We start from the raw sequence: 27,258 nt of genomic DNA, 5'->3' as shown, positions 1-27,258 counted from the left end.
ATATCCTTTGAAAAAAACTTTACATTTGTCCTCCATACAGAAAATAGAAATACTTAAAAAAAATCCCACTAAGTAAAAACTATGCAAAACAGTTGATAGACAGGAGTTAGGCTTGTTTTTGTTTTAAATCACATCTGCATGGGACCCACATGTTTATCACCTTCAGCCAAGGCTTGAATAAACAGATGTGGCGGTGAAAACAAACATCTAGGGAGTAAATGCAAACAAATGGCAATAAATATGTTATAAGCTTCAATTGAGGTGCATTTCAGTGACGGTGTCTAAACATCTGTCTCCGGAAAAAGTGGGTAGCTACATCCTTGTGTCCCGTTCAAAATGGCAAACAGGTCACCAGATAGAAGCTGTGAGTTTGATGCCAGCACTTCAGTTTGAGCCACTCATGGAACAGTACAGGCTGAAGAGAACACTATCAGGGTCATACATTCACTCAACTGACTTACTCAGAACACTTACATTTACTGGGTATGACATCACACAGAAATATATCTCATCTCCTAGATATTCATTTGATGTGAAAAATGGTGGTTGACGTATGATGCTCTTTGCAGACATTCACAAAGTAGTACGTCTAGTGTATTAATAATAGTAACCTATATTCTACATCCTTTGATCTTTCTGTCTATATTTACCAGACATTGCACTTCAGATGACCAGACCTCTTGAATATTCTCAAAGGTTCAAGGGGTTTCATCTAAAGGAGATTACTGCCCTCTACTGGAAATGGGGAAGTCCACCCAAGGCCTGATTTTGTAAAAGCTTATTCTTGTACATGGACATTATAATGTAGGTAACAAACACCTAGCACAAAAAAAAAAAAAAAAAAAAAACAATAAAAGGTTTTTTACATTTTTTTTTTACAATTTTATTATTTTTCTCACAATTGCTCCTAAATTGCAGGTGGTGCAGTAATGACATGACCATTCAGTAAGTGAATGTGAAGATGAAATTGTTAACAAACTGACAGTCATGTCACACACACGCACACACACATGCGCACACACACATGCACACACACATGCACACACACACACTTGATGGCAACTTTCCATGAATGTAAACCAAAAGGCAAAAGTACAAAAATCCAAAGTTACACTATTTTTTACAAACTGTACAAATTACAGAAGGGCACACATCATTCAGAAGAGTCCATGAGTCCAGATCTCATCAGTCCCCCTGTAGTCATGACTCCGGAGGTGAAGGCTGGCTGGGAGCTCCACTCCGGGTGCGGAGCTGGGACTGAGCGATGTCCGCCAAGGCGCTCTGGATCTTTTCAAGCAGCACGTCCCCGCGGTACACAACCTCCTCCAGCCGAGCAGCCGCCTCATGGTTCTCCTCCTCCAACTGACGGAGGCTGGCTGCCTACGTGGCAGAAGGCGGGAAAAGTCAACAGGAGGGAGAAGAATGCAGTAGACAACAGAGCGTCAGGGCTGGCTGGGAATACTGGATATGTTATTTATGGATTATTCATAAAAATTCAACAACAGAGAGCGAAAAAAACTGACAAGACAAAAAAAACAGAAAAGGCGATGGAAAATGTAGCAATAAGGACAACTAAGCTCGAGATCATTAAACACAAGACATGGATGAAGATGAATACCATGAGGGTACCATGAGGCACACTGACAGCAGAGGAACAGACTAAACAGAACATGTGATAAGACAGCGAAACTGAAACTGAGGTAAGCGGTGTAGCTGACTGACCACAGATAACAAATTCCCAACATGCAACAGTGGCTGGCAACCATCTCATCAGCTGGACTAGGAACACGAACTAAAGTGGTCTCGTGAGCTGCATGTAGGTCCTATGATGGGGGTAAGACCACCATCACTGGCCTGGTGAAAGAACATGTTTTGACTTGACATACCTGGAGTGCTGCCGTAGATTCCTCACTAGGTAGAGAATCAATCAACACATCCACGTCTTTGGCTGTCCTTGCAATCAGAGCAGCAAACAGCTGGGCATACTCTGCAAATGCATAACATTCCATCAAAACTGGAAATTGTAGTATTACTATGATGTTTACAACTGGTGGCATTTGGCAGGCACGTGCACATATAAGGGGGCTTGAGCCCCTGCCCTTTTTTCTTCCAGGAGAGAAAGTGGCCTTTTTTCTGGAGTGCTTTAAAAAAACATGACTATACATATTCCTGTTTGCACACAGCTTCCCTGTCAAAAATATTGATTAAACTAAAAACCTAAATATGAGGTCGAGAGATTAGACTTGTGGCGTTCAGTGCCCTCCCTCCCCTCCATCCACGTCTCTTGTGCAACGCTGAGCACACGCAGCCAGGCTTCATGTCAGGCAGACAGGCAGCCCCTGTCAGCGCCCAGCCCAATGGTGGTGTTTCCTGTCTTGTGTGGAGGCAAGTGGTGATGAACAGGTAAGTAAAGTACCTAGGTTACAGCTTACTGGCCAAGACAAAAACAAATGTAGCCTACTGAACATGATTCTTGCTAAAGTGGACTAAAACATGAGCTACAATCTAATCGCTAGCTCCTTCTCTCGCACCTTTAGTCTAGGGTGACCAGACGTTCTCTTTTCCCCGGACATCTTTTTGAGACCTAATAACATGCGTCCGGTTGGAATTTCAAAATCGCCCGGGATTTTGTTCTACCTTAGCTGGAGCATCACTAAACCCTTTCTACTCGGGCCCGTGCCCCAGTACTGAACTGCTTCGCCCCAGTAAAATATCAAGTCCAGGTTCAACTACCCTAAATATATCGCAGAGTACTCGTTACACAGATGTCACTCAGATAGCATGTGAACAAGCTAAATCTAAGCTATGCAGTGATATTCACGGCAGCCTAAAATTAGAGGAGTGTTGATGCTGCAGATTCAGCACATGTATGTGTGTTTTTGAGTCATGCTGGACGTGACATTGGGGGTGTGGCTGCATCGTCGATTCTACCATTGAGTTTGAAGTTTGAGATTGAGATGTAATTTCGATCGATGTCGATTTAAAATCGTAATCGTGACACCCCTTATTCCTGAGTCTACTTACTCTCAAACTTTGGGCCGAAATTCTAATGTATTCTAATGTAAACTATGTAAGTCAGCACATACATACAATTGCTTAGCCATAGAGTATCCCATGGTTCTTATATTGCCAGATTCCAGACAATCCCACTTACAAAGCTATGAATAGATATTTCTACTGGCATGCTTCCTAGTGACATTAATGCAAACACATTTCTTGATATAAAGCCTGACATAAGACATGCAAATATTATCATATCATACTTTCCCAGATATGGGTAGCCCAGACTGTCCTGAAAAGGCAAGATATAGCATGTGTATGTAGTGTGACCACTTCTGCATAATTTAATGGAGTGGTGAAATGTGTACTATTTTTCGACTTTTTTGTTTTGTAATTGTATCATTATACGGTAACTATTTCACCTGTGGTTAAAGTTCTGAGGTGCAAAATAGTTACAGCATAAATATTTCCATCCATAGATGATAAAAAATAAGCGAGTCTAACCACTGAAATTCTTTTCAAAGTGCACCATATTGATGATATTTGCAGATAGATCTTCATCATACATGATAGACAGCCCTGCCTTACATGTGAAATAAGGGATTGTATAATAGTACTACTGATTCTTTTGTAGAAATCTGTTGAGTATTAAATATTTGTGTGAGGGTATTTTAATAAATCGGTTAGTCAGACATTTGCTAGCCTATATTACCCACTTGTTTTAAAGCTATTTTTACTTGGAAAATTATGAGAAGTGCCCCTTTTTCACTTGAGCCCCCGCCCCCCAAAATCTCTGTGCACTTCCTGGCATTTGGCAATTCACATTACTTTATGTAAGGGATAAGGGACGAGGTGTCCATTATCAGAAATAATGGACGACGCGGAGGCGTGAACTGTCCGACGGAGGAGCGGAGGACGGTTGCTTCCGCGAAGTCCATTTATTTCTGATAATGGACGCATCGAAGGGCATTATCCCGTTTATACCATGGTCACTTACGAAATAAATAAATATGAAATCAATTATTAATACTAAATGAGTTTTAGAGCTAAAATCGTTAGTTTTTTCAGCTGTTTATCGCAACGCTGTGGAATGTTGATAAGTTGATTGTTGATAATGCTGCCTTGGTTACCAACTAGCGTTTGAGCCAGCACAGTGATTTAGAACTATCAGGCAATTCGAACGGAACGTCTTTTTATAGGTGTAGTATATCACTTTTTAAACGACACCCTTTTCAACCTAGACCATGGTATAATTGGAAGCTAACGCAGAACTGTTCAGCTTGGGGTATTCCATATACGTGGTTTAATGACAAACCTGGGTAAGTTCACTCATAGTAAGTGGTAAACCTCCTAATAGAAAAGCTGTATGACTTCATTATCCTAAAAAAACAATGTCATTAGGGCTCTTGTTGTAGGAGGTTTACACGTACTCTGATTTAACTTACCCAGGTTTGTCACTAAACCACGTACTTGGAATACCCCCTGGAAGGCATAGCCATAGTCAAAATATATACGTTAACGTTAACGAGGTAATTGAACTTACCTTCTGTAGGGTTCGATGGTTGGTCTCTATTGATGGCTGTTTGAATATTGCTGAAAGAGGCTGGGGGAGCGCACTGCTGTAACACCCCGATTGCGTTGCAGAACTGATCAGCAAGCTAGAAACATGGGTGTAAACAAGAGTATGGGCTTATACTGAGGAGTATGAGTGCAATAACGTGAAGTGTGGAATGGAAATATCCCTAATAATTGTATGTGGCATTGTGATGCTAAAATAACTATAGTGGTTCATATTCACACATTCACACATCACTTTTACGTTAGCTTCTCAGTGAGTTCACTATTGATAGAGGAGATACTTCGTTTTCAAGACCATCTATATGGGAAAAATATTAATATGCGGATGCGCTTCGCTCGTAAATATCAGAATTATTACTCTACTTAAATGCATTTCAATCCAAATTGTATATTTATCTTACTGAGTTGACAGCATCTTGTAACTGCGTTAGCCTGTCCGCCATCTTCAACGTCGTCAATCTGCCAAGCAACATCACGCTTTGCTATTGGCTTAACCCAACAACAATATGGCCAATAGAAAGAAAGCTACGAAATAGTGAATTTTCCATATATTTTTTTCTAATCCATCACGAAAAATCACAGGACAAATTCTACATTGTCAAATAACTAATTCATTTACATTTGCCAATAACAAATTCCCCAGGCCTGATTGTTTAATCTTTAATCTTATTTAAAATAATAAGTCAGTCCGCCTACCACACGCAAATAATTGATCTAATTAAAAACAAATGTTGGTCTATTTAAAATTAGATGTATTGATGTGTGGAATGCATACGTAAAGAAAGATTAAAAACACACCATCAACCGCGACCATCACCAAATCTCTGGTGGAAAAAATGCAGGAAGAAAAGACGGAAGTAGTGCAAGTTCTGACAGTTCACGAGGGGTGGTGGTGGTGAAGGGGGTAGTTGCAGTTCGTCTTCAGCTGTGTTTACCGCGCGGCGGCGAAGGGAGAAGACACAGGAACCGACAGACCTCACACCATCAACCTACAGTTCAAATATCTGCTTTCGTCAAGCTTCTTTATGGCAGCAGTATGCTACTGTGATTTGCGGCGGAAAATTCGTCGGACAACGGCCCGCAATTGTAAACCAAGAGGCATTTGCACATAGAGGGAACGTAAGGAATTGCATCGTGGGCCCTAAGAAAATGCTTCATTTTTGGACGTTTGTTTTCTTCATCTTCTCCCTCCTATGTGATGGGTTCTTTGCGCAAGACGAAAGTAAGTCCTTTTGTTTTGGTTTATTCGCATATAGTTGTTTGTAATAGACTACTAGACCGCAATAACATTAGTTTGTCAGTAGATCTAACGTAAGTTAACTTGACAATTTTGCGGCGGATTTCATGAAGATGTGAGATAACTATCTAAATTTGAACAATTGGTAATAACATAAATACACTTTAAATACACATTGTCGAACAAGAATTGCAGTCAGAGATACACACCTTCTAAATCTTACAGTTACACAAAGCGTTGGGCAGCCTAGCATTGTCTATGTGTGTTAAATGACCTTTTCGACCACCGATGCTAGCAAAACGAAAGCACGTTGATCTCTGTTTTCTTTAAAACTCCACTGTAAGAGGTTCCTGTGAAATCGCGCAACATGTCAACGTTAGTATACTAACGTATACACAGTACACTATACGTGCAGGGAGCTGCCATTCTGCATTTCTAACTTCATTTGCACTCCAGACTAGTTAAAGTTTTCCATAAATCGTGCACGTTTTAAGGAGTCATAAAGATAGTAAGGACAGAGAGCTGATATTTTCTACCAAAACGAAAACACTTCGATCTCTGTTTTTTGCTAATATTTTCTTCACGTGTTAGTGGTTTTTGTGTGTTTTTCATCTATAATTCTGACATTTTTATCCGAGGATTATTTTACTCCTTTATGATGGCAACAGAACAGTATTGGTCCCTTGACTGTGTGTGAGTGATGTCACGTAGTGTCTCAATTGGTTAATCCAGGTTTATTAGGCTATTGACAGTGTTTTGCTGCAAAATCATAGTTTCACTTAAGCCTGGCAATCCTCTTGAATTTCCCCTGGGGATCAATAAAGTATCTATCTATCTATCTATTCTCAGGGTGAGGTGGGCAGTTTCAAGTATTTAGAAATTTGGCCATTGTCGAGGACCAATATTGTAGTCCTTCTAAACTTTAAAGACAGTGCTTATGACTGGTGACTATTAGTCTACATGGCCAGAGGTTACTGATTGGGGAGAATTGTGGCATCACAAAACTGGCATGTAGTCTCTTGATCAAAGGCCAGCCGTAGAGCCGGTTTGGTAATCTCTGTGTTTGATCAACTACCACATTTGAAACTGTGTGTTTCATTTTGGGGACAACTAATGCATACAACATGGATATTGGTCTTGTACACATGAAGAGAGGATGGATGGAAACTGTGTTGACTGAATCTCATGTGGTGAGAGAGACCACTTATTACAAAGAACTACCCATGACCCTAATAGAGCTACCGTTGGGCTGTAATGGATGGTCATAAGGCAGTAGCAGTTTGAGAACTAGGAATTCTGACCTGCAAGGGGAAGTCGATAAACGTCAATCTGTGGATACAAGATCTAATACATTGAGACATACTCATCTTCAAAACATGTTCCTTGGCCACCTTCTAATAAGGCTGGTGTGTTCAAGCAGACGGAGGAGTTGCCTGATAAATGTCGGGTGGTTAGATTACAGGTCTCGCTGGATGAACAAACAAAGCAAAGAAATCTAGAGAATTCCATCATGTAGGCTCATCATTATAGGCCATTATCTGCTACAAGGCGTGCAGTATTCCGTTTATTTGTTATTGTCAGTAAGCATGTGACAAGAACAATAGTTCTCAGAGTTGCATGCTACAAACAAGCATTTTTTTTCACTCACACAAGACTGCAGGAAAAATAATAATGGATCAAGTTTGTCCAAGCAGTTGGACATAGGTATTTGCCATGCATGCTGAGCCTTCCGAAAATGCTGTGTGTTTGGCTTATGATCATAATGTAGCTGTAATCACATTAGCTCGTTAGCTGGTGCTTTTCTTGGTCGTTACAACTGCCTGGATTTGAGAGGTTTGCGAATTCCTTCAGGTCACCCCTCGTCCCCTCACACGCACACACACACACACACACACACACACACACACACACACACACACACACAGATATAGCACACACATGCAGTCTGCATTAGTTTGTTCAGGAATTTTCTGCTCAATTTCCTCCCCACACCATGACATAAGTGCAAGACAATGCACTTTTGTGTCTCACACTGTTGAGATCCAGCATCAAATTGAAACCATTCTGTAGGCTATCATTGTCACACATTCAACAATGTGAGGAAGTTATTTATTTTAATATTTAGTTGGGTGAATCTGATTATGAAAGTGTTTTTAACCTTTTTACCTTGTATTTATAAGTAAGTAATATTTATTTCTAATGCACATTTATACACAGCTTACTCTGACCAAAGTGCAGTCTACCTTGCCTGGAATTGTTCAGACATCACACTCAAGGGTAGGGTACCAGATATAATGCCACTTAAGATGGCTAAATGACCACTGCAGCACGTGTGCACTCTATGTGTACACATGTATGACATTTCTGGTGACTGTAGTGGAAACTTCATTCTTTAATGTCTCCATTCTTCATTCCTCCACACTGAACATCAGTATTCTAGGCTTACAGCAGCTCTTCCCCTGGTTCGGAAACCTCAATCTGTGTCAACACTGTTTTTATCGGTGATCAAAACAGAGTGACAGAGTGCAACAGGAAGTGATTAGATTATGATGTATGTAAGACATTAAACAGTGGCCAAACAAAATCTCTTATAGTTGTATGATGGCAACAACTTTTCAGAAAAAATGGCTGGCTGTGGAAAAATTATTACCTGACTTATTCTGATGAAAGAGGAAAAAGTGAGTCACCAGTATAAAGCAGAGGGTCTTCTCGTGACTGAAAAGGTGTGAAGAGAGAGCCCTGACCACATGTGGTTTAGTAGGCTATGCGTAATCACAACCACAGAATGTCAGTAGTCATTGTTGAGGATACCCCAGAGTCACTGAGTCAGAATCAACTTCCTGTTCCACCGGTGAGTCCCTGTGAGCAGTTACTCTTGCGACACTCTTTTTTTACATCAGCTTTCACACTTGACAAAATCAGGGCTGATACCCATGTCATGTCAGAAGACTCAGTGAAGACTCAGGTAATCAGAGACCCCAGTCATCCCAACTTTAGCCTCTTCTATGTGCTAAGGTCTGGGAAATGTTACCGCTGCCTGAAAGCCAGTACTAAGAGACTGAGGAGCAGCTTCTGCTTACAGTCTAGCCGCATCTTAAATGAGGACTGTACCACTTAATAACACTTATCTTCTATCTTCTTTTTTACCCTATTATTTATTTATGTCTACATTAATATTAATATTGCACAGTCATTTAAGTCGGAGGACTAAATGAGGGGACTATAAATGCATGTGACAAATAAATATCTTGAATCTGATGCCAAGTATGCATTCTGTGTGATTAGTATCTTTGTGTGACTGTATCTTTGCAGTTGCTTGACATTCGTCCTCTCTGTCTTCCTCAGATCGCGTGGTGTTCTCCTTTGGAACCTTCCAGAATGTGAGTGTCCCTGAGAATGGGTCCGTGCAAGCGGTGGTCACCAGGATCCCCACTGACGTCTCCTTCATCACGCTGCAGTTTCACACGCAGCACCACAACGCCACGCTGTCCTACACCAGGGTAGGAGGCGGCGCACATATAGAAAAGTGTTCAGATGGAGGCTATTTACACCAGCCCCCACACAAGCACGCACCACCCACACAGACACGTAGCATAGTGATAGGTGTTTCTCAATGTTGTGTTGTTGTTCAGGCGTTGTTACAGATGTGTGAACCTCAGTATCCGTTATCTTAAAGCCACGCAATGACCTTTTCAAAAGCAACGGAAATAATAAAAAGTAATGTTGATTTCCGTTCTTAATATTCTCAACCTGAGAAGTCCACCACTCTGTCTAAATGTTGTTGAGCTCTGTAATGTTTGGCATTTGCACCAGGGTCACCCCAATCAAAACAGCAATGTTAAGGCCCTTAACAGTTAATGGTCATTGCACTTTAATAGCACTCCGTTCAGTATTTGATGTACTGTGGCACTAATGGAGGGCTGATGAAATGGGTAACCTATTGTCAGCCAAATGTCCCGTGTTTTACTATTGCCAAACACCCCCAACATGCTTGATTCTGACTCAGAGAGATTGTCCCTTTTTGTGTAATTGTGTAATGAAAAGAAAATCAAGAGGAAATCAAGTGATCAAGTCTTTTTTAGCTATTGAGAAATTTAGTGTGTGTGTGTGTGTGTGTGAGTGTGTGTGTGTGTGTGTGTGTGTGTGTGTGTGTGTGTGTGTGTGTGTGTGTGTGTGTGTGTGTGTGTGTGAGATCAGCTGGAGAGAGAATATGAGCCTGGTAGCACATGGTCCTAAAGTCTTGTGTAGGACACATGCTGTGAATGAAAGCCTTTACGCTTCAGGGCATTGCTTCTTGTGATCACACATGATAGAAGGTCTTACATGACTCAGCTCTTTTGTGTGAGAGAGAGACAAATGTAGGTAGTGTTTATACACACACACACACACACACACACACACACACACACAGGCACATTTCCCTCAAACAGACAGTGGCACAGCTGACCCACTTGTGATGGAGTCTTCTGACGAAGGCTCCGGATGGCAAGACTCCGTTAAACCCGTCATGTGAGAGAGTAATCACAAGTTCCCGCTCAGAGAGGGAAAAAGAACTCAAAGGCTGGTCATGCTTCTGGGCAGCCACACACTAACGTGAATACAAGCTTTCTGTGTCCACTAGCAGGACTGTTGACTAGTACTTTATGACTATAACTAGCCTACATATGGTTAGAATGTAAAATTGTCGGAATCATGAGAACATTAAGGTTTCCTCCAGACATATTGGAGCAAACAAAAAAGGCACTGAAATGGCGAAGAATTTAAGCGCTAGGCCTAATCTCTCTAAATTAGAAACCGCACCGAGAGTATATATTTTTTTCTCCTAATCTAGTTTTTTTTAGCTATGCTGCAATGCTGTGTTAGTGAGCTGGTTTGTGAAGTGAGCTATTGAAGTGCCTGTCTTTTAATACTGCTTTGAACAGTGGCTGGCTGGTATAGGTCATGGGTTGATTTCATAGTAGTAGTGTTTACACTGGCATAACTGATCAAGTGCTGCTGTGTCTGCGCAGGTTCCTTTGCCAGGATTCTCCCTCACTGCTGCTGATACTGGCCTGCTGTCCACGCTCACGCCCACTCAGTCCTCGCTGTCCTGGTTCCTGCTCTCGCCTGACGGGGACACGGTGGCTGGGACCGGCGTCATTCTCCCCTACAGGAGCGGAGGTCAGAGCAGCCTGCGATCACTAAGCAACGCTGATTTATCACTGATGACCATGATGTGGTTTCAAATCATGTACCCCGAGGTGTCTCGAGTAGGCAGACATTCTGGCGAATCAATTACTGAGATTCACTGATTGAAGTCACTTAGTAGAACTAGCTCATGAAGAGAACGGTTGAAACTCAAAACTTGCTCAGACACCAGTAATCTGAAACATATCACTGCAGCTACAAGTACTACAGATAAATATCAGGCTTAACTGCCATAAGGGCTTCAGTACTTATTGACACATTTATTTTTACTCGCATAACTTCACACAGTTGGTAGAAGTTGTGTTGCCTAAATATATTGCTGGTGTATGTGATTTGTTAATAAGCCCAGATTGCAGTTATCATGGAAGTGGTTGCAGGTGGGGTCAAGAGGGTAGATTATTCGTCATGTCCTGCAAGCTGAGATCCATTTCTCCTGTCCTGCAGATCCTGTGCCTGGAGCCTGTAACATGGAGTTTGCCCTGGACATCGACCCAAACGTCTATGTGCGCTACAACCTCTTTGAGACCATTATCACTTTCGCTCCAGCAAATGTTGGATATAATCGGTAATGACTTGAACTTCATGAACTTTGAAAGGATTTCCATATGGCAAACAATAACCAGCACCTCCTTTCTAAAGAGATAGCAAACATGCACGCAGGCTAACACATGAGTGATAAAGGCTATCTGCTGTAGGCTGTATCATGCTCTTGTGATGATAGGAGGGCATCAGTGAACAGGCAGAATGGATTTCCATTGGTTTGTATCTTGTGTGGTGTTACTATAGGACAGTGACAGTGAAGCCAAACAAAAACAACGCCAGAGTTAACCTAAGGTCAGTAGTGTAGCCAGCCTGCCTGCCTTTCTAGAGATTTAGAGGCAAGTCATGGGAAAGGGCAGATTAGGGACTGTTATATTCTAAAGAAACAACCAACAACTACATTTGCATGCATGAGGCAGGCTAATGACATTGGTTTAGCTATGGCAAACCTAGCAACAGGTCAAATGGCATAACTTGATGTCACTCATCAGCTGGTGATGGGAATAGCTTTCTGGACAGCTTCCTGATAAAATACTATTTTTAACCTCTGGCTGTTTGGATTCCTTTCTCCTTTTTAGAGGGTCCAGTCCACCTGAGTGTGACGTCTCCACGGGACCAGGGACACGCTGGCGCCTGGTGTACGACATCTACCAGTACTTCCTTCCAGAGAGTGACCTCTCAGAGCAGAGCCTCATTGTGAGCCTGGAGCGCGTGGCCAATGTCCTGAGCCTCAGGGAGCATGGGAAGAAGGTAGGACCCCGCTCCCACATTCCCTCACCAGCGATGGGGGGTCGTTGGTGGGGTCAATAAAAGAGGCGCCTAAATTTAACGCACCAATGGGAAAATGTAACATTGGATCGTGTGGGCCAGCAAATTAAGTATAGTGTGTTGTCCATTATGAGTCATGACTATCTTCATCTTTCTTCTAAATAGGTCTTACACCCCCTGTGTTTTTTTTTTTTTTTGAGGGGGGGGAATTTTTGTTATTTCTAACCTAAAATGGCTAATGACAGTCTCACTATGCGTAATTGTAATGTCATACTGTGTCAGTCGATTTAAAGGGGTTTCCCTCTTTCATTCATGTCTTTATGCTTTCAGGTTGCTTCTCTTACCTCCAACGACAAAAGCACCATGTCCTTCTCCTCTATCCCGGGCCAAGGGGTCATCTACTCTGTTATCGTGAGGGACCCAGTCCTCAACACCTCAGCCTCCTACATTCCAGCACACACATACGCCTGCAGCTTTGCCTCCAAACTAGACGACTGCAAAACTTTAGGTGAGTGTGTATCACATATCGCAGGTATTTCAGGACCGCAAGAGAACAGTTACAGTAGAGAGTAAATAAACAGTAAAGTTTTGCTAAGCAGCCTTTTACGTCACAGATGTAGGATTCACTTCCTGATTATTTTCCTACTGAATTGATTGGGGGGGGGGGGGGATCTGAGATCTCTTGTGGCCTTATAACAGTAAATATTTTGTTTTAACCTCCAGGGAAAATATCGACCAAAGTGTTTTTCACCTTTGCGGGCCTGGCAGGGCTTTTAGTGTGCTTCTTTGGCCACCGCTTCTTCAAGTGTGGTGAGTCATAATCTCATTTTTATATTGTTTCATTACATTTAAAAATGTTTCAGATGTTTATTATAGATCCTTAAATTGAACCCACTGGTTCTTTCAGATCTCTGTATACTGTATACTGCTCTGTATACTGTAGGTGTTGACCATTGTCTGTAGATTATTGGGCCATGTGGTCCACCAGACAACAATGATTTGTTGAATGTATGTGGTCAGTGGGACAACAAAATCGGGAGTTCGTATGAGATTATACTACAAAACTCCCCTTTGTCTATCTCCTTGGGAATTTTTCAATGTTGGTGTTATTGAAGTCATAGTTTCTACCTAATTAAATTATTTTGTCTTTAGTTTTGCCTGATAGAATAATCTGCTTTCATCACAAATAGATTTTTTTGGGAACCTTTTTAAGGGGCCTCGGTGGAAGTTGTGTTGGGTTGCCAAACTCTGTTGCCTCTTGCATGAAACCAAACTCTGGTGTTGCGTGTGAATGAAACCTCTTCTCCCTTTTCTCCCTCCAACAGAGCTGTTCTGCATGGGCTTCGCCTTTTCTGCCTTTTTCTTTTTTGTTCTCATCACTCGGACAACTATACTGGATTATGACAGTAAGTGCTGCCGTGAGATGTTAAACAATATTTTAGAGGAACTTCTCTCTTCTTTGCTCTGTTTTCAGTGACCATCCTGAATGTGATCTATTCATTTTACCCTCTTTATAACTGTCAAAAGATATCAGTCTTTGTCAGTTGAAGTCCATTGATCTGTCACTTGTTAATTACACTTCATGTGGTCATGCTTACCCATTTATGTCTTGTTGGCATAATATTTCCAAAGCAGATTTGAAATGGAATTACTTGTTCAAACTGGTTTTGCATGCACCCAATCACATTATTTGTCACGGGATGTAGATATTTGTGACCAAAAACATCCAGACATGCTTGTAAATGATTTTGCGATTTTCCAAATGACTACTTGTGACTCCAAAACCCTGGCTTCATCTCCATGTGCATTCACTTCCTCAGTTTGGTTGTTCTGTAGAACTGGGGAAAGGTCAGCACTGCCCTTTGGTTGATGTTTGTGACCATAAACAATTAAACATCCAGACATGCTTGTAAAGAGCAAATGAGGACTTGCAAAAACCTGTCTCCACATGTATTCGATTGTGTGGGCGGGCTCAGAAAAGATCATAGATGCTCTTTCAGATGCTGCACACATCTCATACCCTGATCACTTGCACAGCTAGTTTTGCTCTTTTCTAAATGCAAGGCCTCCAATCAGATAACCCCGTCTCATGTGCTATTCAGAGATCAGGCTCACAAAGAAGTCATTTGAACAGTACGTGTGATGGAGTCTGGCTGTGTGGACGATGGTAGCTGTATTAGATATGCTGGGCAGATTAGCTGGATGTGTAATTCTGTTTAAAACTAGGCTGCACAAAATTAAGTATGTGACTAGCAGCCTCAGTTGTGGGGAGTTGGCTGTAAGACACATCAGTAATCTGATTCAAGGCCCAGAGTCTATGCAGATAGTAGTTGTGTAACTAAAACTGATCTTGTGTAGTGGTATCAGTGACTAAGTAAATCCCCATCCCCAGTAGTTAGCGATTCATCGTGAACATTCAGCTACCCATACTCTATACTGTGCATGTAGTCATTCAAGTGAGTCCAGTTTGGACTTATTTGTTTGTAAAAGAGCATGACAGGATTTGAAGGGCCTCCTAATGTGATTTGTTTTTGATCCAAGCCAGGCCAGGCCAAAACTGGCAGTAAACATTCCCCAGCATCTCATTGAAAACTTCCTCTGATTTTCCATCTAAACTGCTTTCTGAGATTTGGCTAGTTATGATTGTATCAATGCCCAGTCATATTCGTAATTCAAATGAGCTTTAAAGACTGCTTGCACATGCATGCAAGCACATTTCCTTCAGCACAGTTTGATTAGACCCCTCCAGAGATTGTTATTCAATATCCAAAAAATATTGGCAAGTTGGTCTTTATCAAAGGAACTTTAAGCATGTTATGTAATGCAGATGGATACAAATGATTACTAGAGTATTTCAAGTGATAACCAGCGTATTGTATATGGTAAAATAAGAACACCAGTAAATGAAAGCCCTGGACTGATTAAAAGCATACATAAAATCAAGTTGTTATTCTCTAGATCACCAATTTAAATTGAGAAGAAATGGTGAGCAGGCTTGGAATTTTACCATTTTAGGGGCAAGGCCACTTGGCCTTCAGTTGGGCATATTTGGTGGGGGGCACAAAGGCCACATGTCAGGGCACCAAGGCCAAAGTTAACTATAGGCTACAGTAGTAGGCTATAAAAATGATCTAAGTTGTATTTAGCCTATTCACAGCAGTAGACCTGCATCACTGTATGAAACATGACAAAAACATGAAACATGACATATTACAAAGAACTGTTAATCATTTGATCATCTAATATTTACAGATATCTAGGCTTTATTTAACATTTATTTTCTATTTGGCCTGTTATGAAATCATGTATTGAACAATTTAAGCACAGCTCAGCTTTAAGAAACTCATATAGCCTAGATGCATGCTTAGCATTTTGTGATCATTAAGGCTACTTTCACAAACTCTTAGTCAGCTGTATATCCTCTGATTTTAATATTTAACGATATCTAGGCGATATTTGTAACATTTATTTTGTATTTGGCCTGTTATAAAATCGTGTAGAAAAATGTAAACACATTGTGAAACTTAAAGCCCAAATTTGGATACATGTCGAAATTTGCTGCAAATTCAAAACCAGATTACTCTGGAACAGCTTACTGTACAGGGGACTGCTTTACACCTTTGTGTTCGGTAAGGTCTGCTGTTTATTTTGATATGGTTTGTCATGTGTTGAGCGAAGGGTTCGTGAAGTATTCCATCGAGATGAATGGGTAGGGAGATAGGCGCAGAACCTAGAATTTATGATTCAAAAAAACATTATTTACTTGTCTCGCAGCTGAGAAAAAGCTCTTTCATGTGATATGATACTTGTGATGTCTGTATGATGAGTAGGCTACTTCGCGAGTAGTTCAACTGAGAAGAATGGGTGAATTTGGACGCACTTTCTTTCTTGCCGTGCGCTGTCACTTTCTCCACTGCGTAAAAGACTAAATTAATATGCGCTGTGAATGCTAAGATTATTTTGACAGGCTATAGGCTAATAAATTACGCTATTAGTCGGACGCAAACCAGAATATTGAAAGAAGGGGGCAGCAAGGCCACAGTGGCCTGTAAACCTCTGATGTTTCACGGCGGCCGTCGTGGCCACCGTGAAATTCCTACACTGATGGTGAGATTTCAGATTTCATCATATGATTTTCATTTCTCATTGACTTTGGTACACTGATGGCCAACATTTGGATCTGTCATTGACAGCATATTCACCTCTGTAGTATTATCCAGTCCTTTGTCTCATATGATTATTTTGATGAAAGGCAGCTACGACACACCCTGAGCTGAACTCCATTTGATCTCTGTCTCTGTTGTGTTAGTTCGCCTGGCTCTGACTGCCTTGATTGGCACTGTTGGCGGTGTGTTCCTGGTGATGTGCTGGTGGCGCTTTGGCTCAGTGATGGCCTGTGTCGTGGTGGTCGGACTCCTTCTGGGCTTCCTGCTGGCGTCAGTCGTTTTCTTCACTCCACTGGGTAAGAGCGTAAACAGAACCCCACTCTTCATTTAGATAGCTTCTGGTGATTAAGCAGCATCTATTTTCTTGTACAATTACTCATTTTCTTGGATATATTATCACAGATTATTAGACAGATTATCCCTCTTACAATTCTGCTCTACACCCACTAGTTTGCCTGGGTATGATTTGATTTGCTTGTTGACTGAGACAATGGTATTTCAGGAGTGTGGCCCTTAAGTCACATGCACTATCCCATTCATGGGTCATCTGGTCAGCCTGTTGTAGCTGCTGCATTGTGACCTGTGTGTGCGGCTGCCACTCAGAGGACCCTCACTCTGCCCCACCCTGCTCCCCCTACTCTACTAATGCTGTTACGCGGCCCCACTTAAACACTCAAACACAGTTAGCCACGTCAGCTCATGCTACTCTTGCCCAACTGCTTGCTGTACTGTCATGGTGTTGTGACCCAGATAGTATGGTTCGTCACCAAATTGAAATTTCGTACAGTAGTTGAGAGTAGAGGGATGCATTCACACTGCCAGGAAGGACACGGTGAGAAAATCACAGGGGCCATGTTTTTTTTTTTCTGTCTCCTAGGTGACCTGGACGTGTTCCGCTCCAATGTGGTCTTCTGGGTGACGTTTGGCTGCATCGTGGTTATTGTGCCCCTCCTCTTTGTGCGCTGGCCAAGAGAGGTAGCCATGTTGCACCATTTCATTCCCTTTTTCTTGCTTTCAGCCTCTGACTGAAATGAGTTGATGTGCATGAGATGAAATGAAATTGTGCCTGGATTTGAGTGAGCAGTGATTGCGTTTGTCCTGTGTGCCTCGCAGGGTAATATAATCACGTGTGGGGTGGCGGGTGCCTATGCAGTGGTGCTGGCCGTAAACGCCTACACGTACACCAGCCTGTCATACATCACCCTGGACATCCTGAAGCGTTTCCTCAATAACAACTTCAGCCGAGCCTTCATCTCTGTGCCCTTCCAAGACATTGGTGAGTGAAATACCCAGCTGAAATGCATTTGTTGTAGAGTGCCAAAGGCCACTTTCTCACAGACAGTATGACATTGTATTTTATTCATACTGTAATAAACGAACCTCATTGTGTTAGGAATGTAGTACCGGTAATTTAACAATGAAATTGCTATTTGTTGGTAGAGAGCATGGTACAGACTGCTAGTAGGTTAATAAAGTGGGTTGTTGGTAACTAGATAAATAAAAAGAATACAGATAAAAGGTTATGAAAAATATTAGAATAGCTGTGTATCATTTCCTTTAGACCTAAAGACTTTGTAAGAATCTTGAGTTGGCTCAAGAGTTTTGCATTTTACTTCCAGACTTCATCCTGCTCACAGTCTGGGTGGTGCTGGGCGTGTCCGGCATCGCCCTGCAGCTGTACCGGGAGCGTAGCCGTCCCTTCTTCCCACCCAGCCCTTACCTGATGTGGCGCCAGGAGCGGGAGCGCCGCAAGACCAACGTCCTGGACCCCAGCCACCACACACCGTCCTTCCCCGCACGCTTCATGTCCCGCGTCCGACAGCTCACCTGCCGCCCCGAGCCAGCCGGAGAGCGCACCCCGCTCCTGCTGTGACCACTTCCTGGGAAAACGTCTGCGTTGTAGCAGCCTGTCCAGTCATCACCCCCCCCACACCCCCCTCACGTCTCTCCTCCACTAGTCACAGGGCCCTGCTGATGCTGCCCCTGTTTCAGTCTGCAGAGGTCCAAACCAGTCCCTCGCGTCTGTGAAATACGGGCCAAGTTCAAGATGGTGCTGATAGTCCGTCTCTTTCTGTGTAGAGAAAGGGATGCAGATGAAGACCCATGTTTGTACCGCAGAATCTGCTCCAGACAAACTTGTACCCAGCCCAGTGTGTTCCTGTGCAACAGGCCACAGACAAGACTCAGAGAGGGGAAAAAACCCTCAACAACAGCAGGTCGGAAGGAAGTCGCAGGCCATTCCTGTGCGCACTGTGACTTTCGTTTTGACAGTGCGTTGTGTGCTGTGCCGCATTGGGTTGACGCAGCCAAGGTCTGTCCTCCGAGTGGTGCCAAGTTTCTCTGCGTCTCAGCTTGGGTTTCTGGTGCTCTGCATACTCTCTTTTGTACAGGCCCCCGGGGTCATCTTGCAGTCAGCCATCAAATCTGCCCAGGCAGCAGAGTTTGATCTGAGGGCAGCCCTGACAAAAAGCCTGTGCGTGTGTTCTGTTACAGCGCCATCTAGTGGACACTGCCGTGTCCACTAGATGGCACTAGTGATCGCAACATGAAGCCACTAGTCCGCGATGACTCCTGTTATTGGGAATAGAAGGAGGCATTTTGACACTGTCAATCTTAAAATCGGACTAACTATCCAGCTGGTAATTGATAGCCTCTGTTGATTAACATGTACCCACAGAGTTTTAAAAAGCGCTGTGCATACCTGGGGCCCCTTTCTGCCAAAGACGACGGTAGGCTTTGAATTTACAGTACCTTACGTTTTTTAACTACATGTGGGCAGTGTGAAATGAAAATATGTCTTGTTAAACAAAACTCCATAGCCACATCACACAGGATGTGTATATACCGGTATATATGGCAGGAGCCAGAGTGAGTTTAAGAGAATGTAAGGTGATTAGGTAGTAAAGGCATCATCAATACAAAAACTAGCCATCAGTATGTGCATGCGTTAGTGTATGTAACATGCATCATGATGCAACAATAGTGATCAGTGTAGCATAAGCAAAACTTAAAAAGGGTTTCACTTTCAAACAGATGATCACTTGAAATCAGACAAAGCCTAGTCTGTTGAACTGAGGTTGTTTTTATGAAAGGTCAGTATGTTTAGTTCTCACCACTACTACGCTTTATTTTGTTTCATGATGTGAGGCTTTGAAGGGTCAAGGTTTCCCCCTGTGTGGCACTGTTCAATTCCAATTCACCTTGTCCACTGTGACAACACAAGCTCTAATGTGTCAAGCACTGACATTTGACCGATATTTTTAAAACGTCTGGTGTGGTGACTTTTAATGTTCTGTAGATCCACTTTTTTTTTAAACATCATGGTTTTACAATGCCTTGTGTGCACTGTCAAGTGCTGTTATTTTGATGATAGTCATGAATTCTTATCGCTAACAGTATTTTCAAACCAGTAGAGCAAATCCACAATGTTAACATTTTAAGGTTTTCAGTAACAGTCCTCTTGAGGAAGTGTGGTGCACACGACTTGTAATGTAATCAAAACCTCATCAAGATTGTTTGTTCTGTGACGAGGGAGAGATATTGTATTACTACAATACTGAAATCAAGCCTGCAAGGTTTTTGTTGCTGGGACTTGATCTAAACTTCTTTAGCACTAATGTTTGTAAATGTGCTACTCAGGGACGTGGCTCTCTCTCCTCTTTAAAGCCTTTAAACAGAAATGTGTTGTCTGCCACAGCTGGACTTTGTTTTCCAAATAGGATGTGCCACTATGTGTGTGTTTGCCACAAATTCAGGCGTGAAGCCCCCCTAGTTATCTGCACCTGTCCAAAAAGGGAGATGTAGTCCTGAGACACAGTAGACTGCACCTCACTTACATAGGAGAATCCAGTGTCCAAGTATATGTTGTATCACGTATGCCTGTGTGATGCAGGAATCGTGCTACAATGGTGCATTTAGTAAATGTTCCACTTTTTAGGACTTTCATGACCAAAAAATGGTGAAAGGTAGCAACTCCCCCCTACTCCTTCCCACTTTCTGAAAGGGGCTCTTAAGCTCTCAAGTGCCTTTAATCCCTCTCTGTGTTTCTTCAGTTAGTGTTAACTATTCAGTTGTGCCCCTTAACTTGATAACTTGACACTCAAATCGTTTCTTTGCACCTAAATGGATTCGGATATAGTCTTTAAAGGTCTTTCCCGTATGTCAAGCAGTTCTCCGAGTCCCATTCAAAACAGTAATTTTTAATTAAGTGTTTTACTACTTTGTATGTGTGTAATTTAGCCATTGTATGGTGTTTTTCAATAAAGGTGGAACTGTTTTCTGTATTCATGGGAATTCTCTTTTCTTTTTGAGATTTTGGCACCAGAGAGAATTCACTGGCACATAGAGCAGCAATACTTAATCAGTTGTCAAATATCACCAACTATTCTCTGTTTGATCACTTTGAGTATTTTTTTTAAAAAGAAAAAAAAAACAGTTCAACTTCTGATTCTTGCTTGTTTAAATTGATTATTTTCTGGTTTCTTTACTCTAAATCACTGAGTATCTTTAGTTGAACGTGGACAACACAAGCCACTTGAGGACACGGTATTGGTCTTTGGGAGACACTGATCAATATTTTTCATCTTTTTCTATTCCAAACATCAGATTAATTCATCAGAAATATGATTAATAAACAGATTAATCGACTACTTACTTACATTTCCTTATTCAAATAACACTGAATAAGACTTGTGATAACATTATCCTAGAAGGCTTTATTGACAAATCAGAACCAAAATTCATTCATTCACAATCAAACAATTCAACAAAAACAAAGCAAGCATCGTGCCTGACTAAAGAGCCAAGGAGCAAGTCACTGAGACATTGTTGCGACTGCACTACCTACCACTCTGGTGTCTGTTGTGCATTTGCTCAGTGAGAGCTATGTGAACTCAAACATAGCACACATGCACACACATTTACTATACTTATCCTTGGCCCCATAGATGAATGTTGTAATGCAGGAGGTGACCGTGTCCATGCCGAGATGTGCTATCTGCTAGACTCCACAACTAGCCTTGCAAAAGACATGTTAAGGCCAGACACTAGTGCAAGGGATATGTGATTGACATCTTGTTCCATGCTTATGTCACATTCTACTGAGCACGTTCTTTGGGATCGACACCCGCCCACACCACCACCACCCTGATTCAGCTTGAAGCTGTCCTCCCTCTCCACATAACGTAAAAGGCAGTTTGGAGTGCAGCTCTTCTGCAACTCCTAATACTACAGGGAGGAGAGCATGAGGCGGGAAAGGTCATGAAATGTGCACAGGGATGGGTGGTATACTTGTGACTGGAGTTTGGCCGTTGCCATGGCATTGTGCAGTTGACGTGGTAGGGCTTTGTGTGTGAGGGTGGCCAGTCTCCCAGTTCATGGCTGTGGTCAAGGGAGAGAGTGCGAGGAAGCCCCTCGCCACCCCCGGTAAAGTGTCTCGGTAAAAGCGGAACGTCCAGCGGTCCCGGGCCTCTGCTGCCTCCCACCAGGGGAGACTTAGCTCTTCCTCAGGCTGAGGTCGGCACTGGTGACCAGCGCCGAGAGCGACGTGCTGTCCGAGCCCTCGTCCCTCTTCAGTACCTGGAAGGCCTCGCGGCTGATGCCCAGCAGCTCGCGCAGGCCCTGGTTCTCCAGCTGGACACAACCATCCAAAAAGAAACACACAGTCAGATACACATAGAGGAAACAGAGAACTCTGAAAAAGCCCACAGACAGACACACACACACACACACACACACGCACGCACACACACAAACATGTTTCTACATTAAATGCAAGCTCACATAGCAAGCCACCTTGTGTATCTAGATGCATTTAGCATATCCTGTGAGATGTTTAGTTTCTTTTTTTGTTTTTACTCTCTTCTACCATGTCCCCTAGCCGGGGGTTTCCCATGCTGCCTTGCACACGATTTTATTCGCGCTGCTAGGCAGCCTGGATTCCATGGACCCGATTATCACCTCAACGAAGGAACCAATCACAGAACGGAAGGGGGACAGCAAGACGATGACGACACACCGAAGCAGTTATGAGCTACGTACAGTGCATTTGATAGACATTCGTAGCGCCCAATAATTGGCTATGGGCATTCGCAAACCACGTCTCAAATACGAGAAAATGAATGTGTAGTTCCCAGACCCCATCTCAATGAAATGAGGTCTGGCGTTAGCCATGCTGCATGTCCCCAGTGTGAAGTTCAGTGTGCCCAATGTAAAGAGTTTGCTGCAGGCATCATAGCTGAACTCATGTGTGAAACGTACAGAGGATCTCTCCATCATGACACGTGCGTCAGACTGTCTCACCTCCAGCTGTTTAATTCTCTCCTCATCTTCACACACTCTGCCCTCATCCACCTCGATGGCCTTCCGCATCACACTGGCCATCTCATTAATCTTGTCTAGGTGAGCCTGCATTTCCTAAGAGAAAAGGGAAAGGGGGCGTGGTCTTCCATTAGTTTATTGTACACAATGCACATTTGTCATATTTTGACAAAGACTGATTCAGAAGACAGGCATCCAAACTGAATGTGAAAAAACAGGTTTAGAAAAGGTGATGTCACAATAGCAAGTTCACCAAAAAGAAAGGAACAAAACAAGAGTACAAATGCACAAAATACTTCTCAGACTGAGTCAGCACAACAGGGGAAACCAGAAATGAAATGGGCACATAATTAGAACAAAACTAGGTGTGCTGTGAACAGGGAAGTTGAGAACAAGATAACACACAAAACACAATTATGCTGACAGAACTAATTATTCAGTAAGCAGCTGTTTTAGTCAAAAGAAAGAGCTACCTACGATAATATTCTCCACAAAGAATGATCAAACTAACTTTTTCTATGTGATATTCACTAATTGTGCATCTGTCTGATATTGCCTTCTGATAATGGCTATGGTTGAACAGTAGTATAATTATTGTGGCAGAATGTATTCTCAAACCTCCTGAGAATTAACTAAAAAGAAGAACTTGCTAACTAACTAGAGAATGCTAGAGAATTAACTAACAAGAAAGAACTTGCTTCCCCAGATCAGTTCTGCTAGCTGCGCAAAATACATATGAGTGGGAATTGATAGAATTCACTTTCCATCTTCTCTCATAATATGTTTAATAGCAGTTGAAACATGAATCTTTCAGGGGTGCTATGAAAGCAGAGCCCAGTGGCACTCACGCTGGTGTGCTGCTCTTTGAGCTGGGTCACAATAGCAGGGTCATCTCTCTTGCTGGCCATCAGCAGCCTGAACACCTGCTCTCTGTATTTACTCATGATCAGCTCCAGAGCCGACTGGTGCTCCTCAAGGGACGTCCTTAACTCTGGGAAAAGGAGGGAAATAGGAAAGCCATTAAGCTTACATTTCACTCGTAATGGAGATCATCCTGTTCTATTATTTATTGGGTGCGTTCAAAGTAGCAGCTGGACATCACCAGGCAATTGTCAGGAGATCTCTGAGAGTTCTGGTTAGCTGCATGCAAACACTACTGTCATGGCAAGCGCTTGTCTTTCTTCCATCAAATTTTAACCAGTGATTAGCAGCCGACAGATGCGTGGGTAAACAGAGAGGGTGTACCTTTGTTTTCATGCTGCAGTTCTCGGATTTGACGGTTTTCCTGTTGGATTCCCATTACTAGAGTGGAGCGAGGCCGGTGCCTGGCCACAAGGTTAAGGGCTTCAATCTCTTCCTGATACTATATGAATTCCCAAGCATAGGATAAAATGAATAACCGACAAAAAAAAGGTTGGTTGCAATAAATATCAACCTACTTCTCTTCAAATATCTAATAGCTTTTAACATGTTTACAGGCACAAATACAAACTTATTCGTTACCTACCTGTTTCATGGCCTCCACTCGTTTGTTTAGAGAGGTGGTCTGCTCAATTAACACTTCAGCTGCATTGTCATGGTCGCGAAGCCGCTCCACCAGCGATTTGGCATCTGCCAAAACCTTTTCAAGAGTGCACGCCATTCCTGACAAATACAAAGAAGCATCAACAACGTATCCACGTTTTCGTTAAATAAACTGCTTACAGATATGGAATGCTTTAGTTGTATGATAATCGGCGTAACAAGCCCGCTTGTTTTTAGTTAATTAATCAACAAGTCATATATTACAACTAGAAAATGTAATTTCGAGGAAATTACCAGTGCATGAAAATATAAACATACTGTACATGTATATTAACATAAAATGCCAAACAAACTTTTATTTGGAAACAGTTGGCAGGAGTCATAGTTGATAACAACTGACAGTTGAAATGGCTGAACAGTTAAATAGTTGAGTAGTTTAAATAGTTAAATTATTTAATAGTGAATTATTGTAGTGAGGATATTTATTTTGAAACAGTTGTGGGCAGAGGAAATAGTAGTCTTAAGAGAGCCAGATTGTATGCTTAAAGCCTGAGACAGAGTATATAGTTTAAAAGTTGAATGTAGATAGTGTAATGGATGTTGTTAGACAGAAAGTTGAATGGATGTTGATAGGCAGATTGTTTAATGGTTGTTGATGGATAGTTTAATGGGTGGATGAGTGAATGGTTTGAAGAGGATGAATGGATAGAAAGTTGGATGGAATGTGCCTTATATCCTTGTAGAATGGAGAGACACAAGAGAGAGTTGGCCTAGTTAAGCAGAAAGCAGTTGATACAGGTGCAAGCAGTTTAACTGGCCCTTTGATGGGTCCTAGTTGAGCAGCTGGAAGTTGATACAGGTGCAAATCAAGTTAATTAGTCCATTGTGATGTCATAGTGCTAATGCAAAGTCTATGGGGAAAAATAAGCTTGTTTGTTGTTAATATCTCAAAAAGTATAAAGTTTACAAAAGTGAAAAATACATTCCTCAAGTATCCTTTTCAAGACCTACGTTACAAAGTTTGAACGAAGTTTCTACGTTAAACGGTTGAAGCTGAATTAGACGCAGAAATTTGGTGGGAAGAATAATAATAAGAATACTTCGAATAACAGAACAGTGCATTTTCATGCACTGTAATTAGATGCTACAGGTTAGGGAGAACAGTCGGATAAAACAAAAATCAACTGTTTGACAAGGACAAAACAGATGGAAGTAATACAACCAAGGAATCGATATGGCCATGACATGACCCCAACATCTACAGGTAGACTATAAACCTGCACCTGTCGTTCATGTCAGACCAAGTGGAGCTGTCATTCGTACACCTAATCTTGGCTGTCTCCACCCGGCCGATTATACCATCTAAGACACTTCGGTGACAAAAAAAATAGACCATATCAACGCTATACCTTCTCAGTTTCCGAATGAATATTTGTTACCAGTAATGCGAGCTAACTGTACTGATTTTTTGGCTTTTTGGTAACTGCTATTACTAACTGCTAAATTACTAGAATCTAGGCGTCAACAACAACTTGGGATGAGATGGTAACGTTAGCTTACTAACATTAGCTTGTTGCTTTGTGCAAACTAATTCCAAGCGTGACTTGTTAGTAATATTCCTTTGGCTGAACGGTCTTGGGCTGCCTTGTCAAGCTAAAATGAACAGTGATGACTTTAGATGCTACTACTCCCCAAGGTACCGTTATTAAACTACCCAACCTAGCTAACAACCTGTTCTTAGCTATTATACAGAGCGCCATTTAATAACTAGCTAACGTTAGCTAGCCTGATATAACTGTAGACGTCAACTTTACACCTTCGCTAACCTAAGATCGTCTTGTCAACTGTTCTTATGGATGTGCAGAAAACGACATAAGGATGTTGTCAAAAGTATTCTTTCAAATTAACTTACCTTCAATACATCAAACACAATTGTAGAATTAAATGTTTCCCAGCAAAGATAAGAATCATGTACCCAACTCTTCCTGTTGTTACTGCTGTAGACGTCATACTACAAAGAGCATGATGGGAAACGTCATTCAAATTGAAGGCGCTCCATCTATGTCGCAAATAGGCTTTTTATTTTAGAAAATGTGTCATAATATGCATAAACACAATATATGTATTAAATATATTTACTACGCGACGTGAAAGATTGAAAGGGGAATCTCAAATAAGATGTAAGTACCTGAACGTACACAAGGTGGAGCTGTTGGTAGGCATATGCCATGCCCTATGTGCTTTATTGAAAACATAAGAACTGGATGGACAGCACAATACACTTCTCTGTAGCTCCCATTATTATCTGTAATGGTAACAGGGTATCATAAGATGTGTGTGTGTGTGTGTGTGTGTGTGTGTGTGTGTGTGTGTTGTGGGCTATGTAGCCATATGAAACAATAAAGCACAGTATTGTCAAAGTGTCCCTACAGGCAAACTCATCTCAATGGCAAATGAGAAAATGATTAAGCAAAAATTAATTAGTTAGTGTTACTAATTTGTTATCAATCTTATTCAGATCCTGAGTCAGCTATATTAGCCTACCATGGACAAGTAATTTCAGTGGGTAATTTCAACTGTGGCCTATGCAAGATCATAATAATCAACAAAGCATTATGCAATCACACAGGGGCGCCTGCAGGAATTAATGCCATGGTACGCACACCCATCACCCCCCCTCCCGAAAAAAAAAAAAAACGTTCACGCGTGGACAGTATTTTTCCTTTAGGTTCGTGCATACATAGCATAACAACATCCACATGCAATAATGCAACAACAACGTCTACAATTACCTATTCATTTGGGCAACTTTATACATCCCTATACAGGCTAAAGCTACCTTTAGTTGTGTTATAGCTACTGTAACGTCTGGCTTTAAACAGCTGTAATGCAGTCGTTCTGACAAGCACACCAATTGGCAAACCTTGTTCTTGCCCATCT

At 42.0% G+C, this 27,258-nt stretch overlaps 3 protein-coding genes across 4 annotated transcripts; 1 reads left to right on the top strand and 2 right to left on the bottom strand.

The window, feature by feature from the left end:
• Positions 1 to 871: 871 nt before the first annotated feature.
• Positions 872 to 5,098, bottom strand: med21 (mediator complex subunit 21). Its single transcript, XM_042079596.1, has 4 exons — positions 4,980 to 5,098; positions 4,544 to 4,658; positions 1,887 to 1,987; positions 872 to 1,380 (listed from the first exon to the last, which is right to left on the bottom strand). The coding sequence occupies exons 1-4, from the start codon at positions 5,049 to 5,051 to the stop codon at positions 1,201 to 1,203; spliced, it is 468 nt and encodes a 155-aa protein (XP_041935530.1). The 5' UTR covers positions 5,052 to 5,098; the 3' UTR covers positions 872 to 1,200.
• A 318-nt stretch (positions 5,099 to 5,416) lies between these two features.
• tm7sf3 (transmembrane 7 superfamily member 3) lies at positions 5,417 to 20,759 on the top strand. Its single transcript, XM_042079590.1, has 12 exons — positions 5,417 to 5,800; positions 9,161 to 9,315; positions 10,825 to 10,975; positions 11,447 to 11,567; positions 12,121 to 12,292; positions 12,641 to 12,818; positions 13,034 to 13,120; positions 13,636 to 13,716; positions 16,620 to 16,772; positions 17,354 to 17,451; positions 17,590 to 17,752; positions 18,096 to 20,759. The coding sequence occupies exons 1-12, from the start codon at positions 5,728 to 5,730 to the stop codon at positions 18,347 to 18,349; spliced, it is 1,686 nt and encodes a 561-aa protein (XP_041935524.1). The 5' UTR covers positions 5,417 to 5,727; the 3' UTR covers positions 18,350 to 20,759.
• Positions 20,760 to 21,171: 412 nt separating this feature from the next.
• fgfr1op2 (FGFR1 oncogene partner 2) lies at positions 21,172 to 26,343 on the bottom strand. Of its 2 annotated transcripts, none has more exons than XM_042079593.1 (6): positions 26,231 to 26,343; positions 24,302 to 24,438; positions 24,040 to 24,157; positions 23,643 to 23,785; positions 22,777 to 22,890; positions 21,172 to 22,107 (listed from the first exon to the last, which is right to left on the bottom strand). In XM_042079593.1, the coding sequence occupies exons 2-6, from the start codon at positions 24,434 to 24,436 to the stop codon at positions 21,970 to 21,972; spliced, it is 648 nt and encodes a 215-aa protein (XP_041935527.1). In that variant the 5' UTR covers positions 24,437 to 24,438; positions 26,231 to 26,343; the 3' UTR covers positions 21,172 to 21,969. The 2 variants fall into 2 exon arrangements, with proteins under 2 accessions (XP_041935527.1, XP_041935528.1); XM_042079594.1 differs by having other exon boundaries at positions 22,777 to 22,881.
• Positions 26,344 to 27,258: the final 915 nt, after the last annotated feature.

This window comes from Alosa sapidissima, chromosome 22 (assembly GCF_018492685.1).
Source record: "Alosa sapidissima isolate fAloSap1 chromosome 22, fAloSap1.pri, whole genome shotgun sequence".
NCBI lineage: Eukaryota > Metazoa > Chordata > Actinopteri > Clupeiformes > Clupeidae > Alosa > Alosa sapidissima.
Note: the sequence above shows the minus strand (reverse complement) of the source record. Positions and strands in the feature narration are given on the sequence as shown.

Coding starts and splice junctions, on each gene's coding strand:
- fgfr1op2 (XM_042079593.1), bottom strand. CDS start 24,436: ATGGCGTGCACTCTTGAAAAGGTTTTGGCAGATGCCAAATCGCTGGTG. Junction 24,158..24,301: donor GAGTGGAGGCCATGAAACAG/GTAGGTAACGAA, acceptor GAATTCATATAG/TATCAGGAAGAGATTGAAGC. Junction 22,108..22,776: donor AGAGAATTAAACAGCTGGAG/GTGAGACAGTCT, acceptor GGTTGTGTCCAG/CTGGAGAACCAGGGCCTGCG.
- med21 (XM_042079596.1), bottom strand. CDS start 5,051: ATGTTGCTTGGCAGATTGACGACGTTGAAGATGGCGGACAGGCTAACG. Junction 4,659..4,979: donor TACAAGATGCTGTCAACTCA/GTAAGATAAATA, acceptor CCATGTTTCTAG/CTTGCTGATCAGTTCTGCAA. Junction 1,381..1,886: donor AATCTACGGCAGCACTCCAG/GTATGTCAAGTC, acceptor TCTGCCACGTAG/GCAGCCAGCCTCCGTCAGTT.
- tm7sf3 (XM_042079590.1), top strand. CDS start 5,728: ATGCTTCATTTTTGGACGTTTGTTTTCTTCATCTTCTCCCTCCTATGT. Junction 5,801..9,160: donor GTTCTTTGCGCAAGACGAAA/GTAAGTCCTTTT, acceptor TGTCTTCCTCAG/ATCGCGTGGTGTTCTCCTTT. Junction 17,753..18,095: donor TGTGCCCTTCCAAGACATTG/GTGAGTGAAATA, acceptor TTTTACTTCCAG/ACTTCATCCTGCTCACAGTC.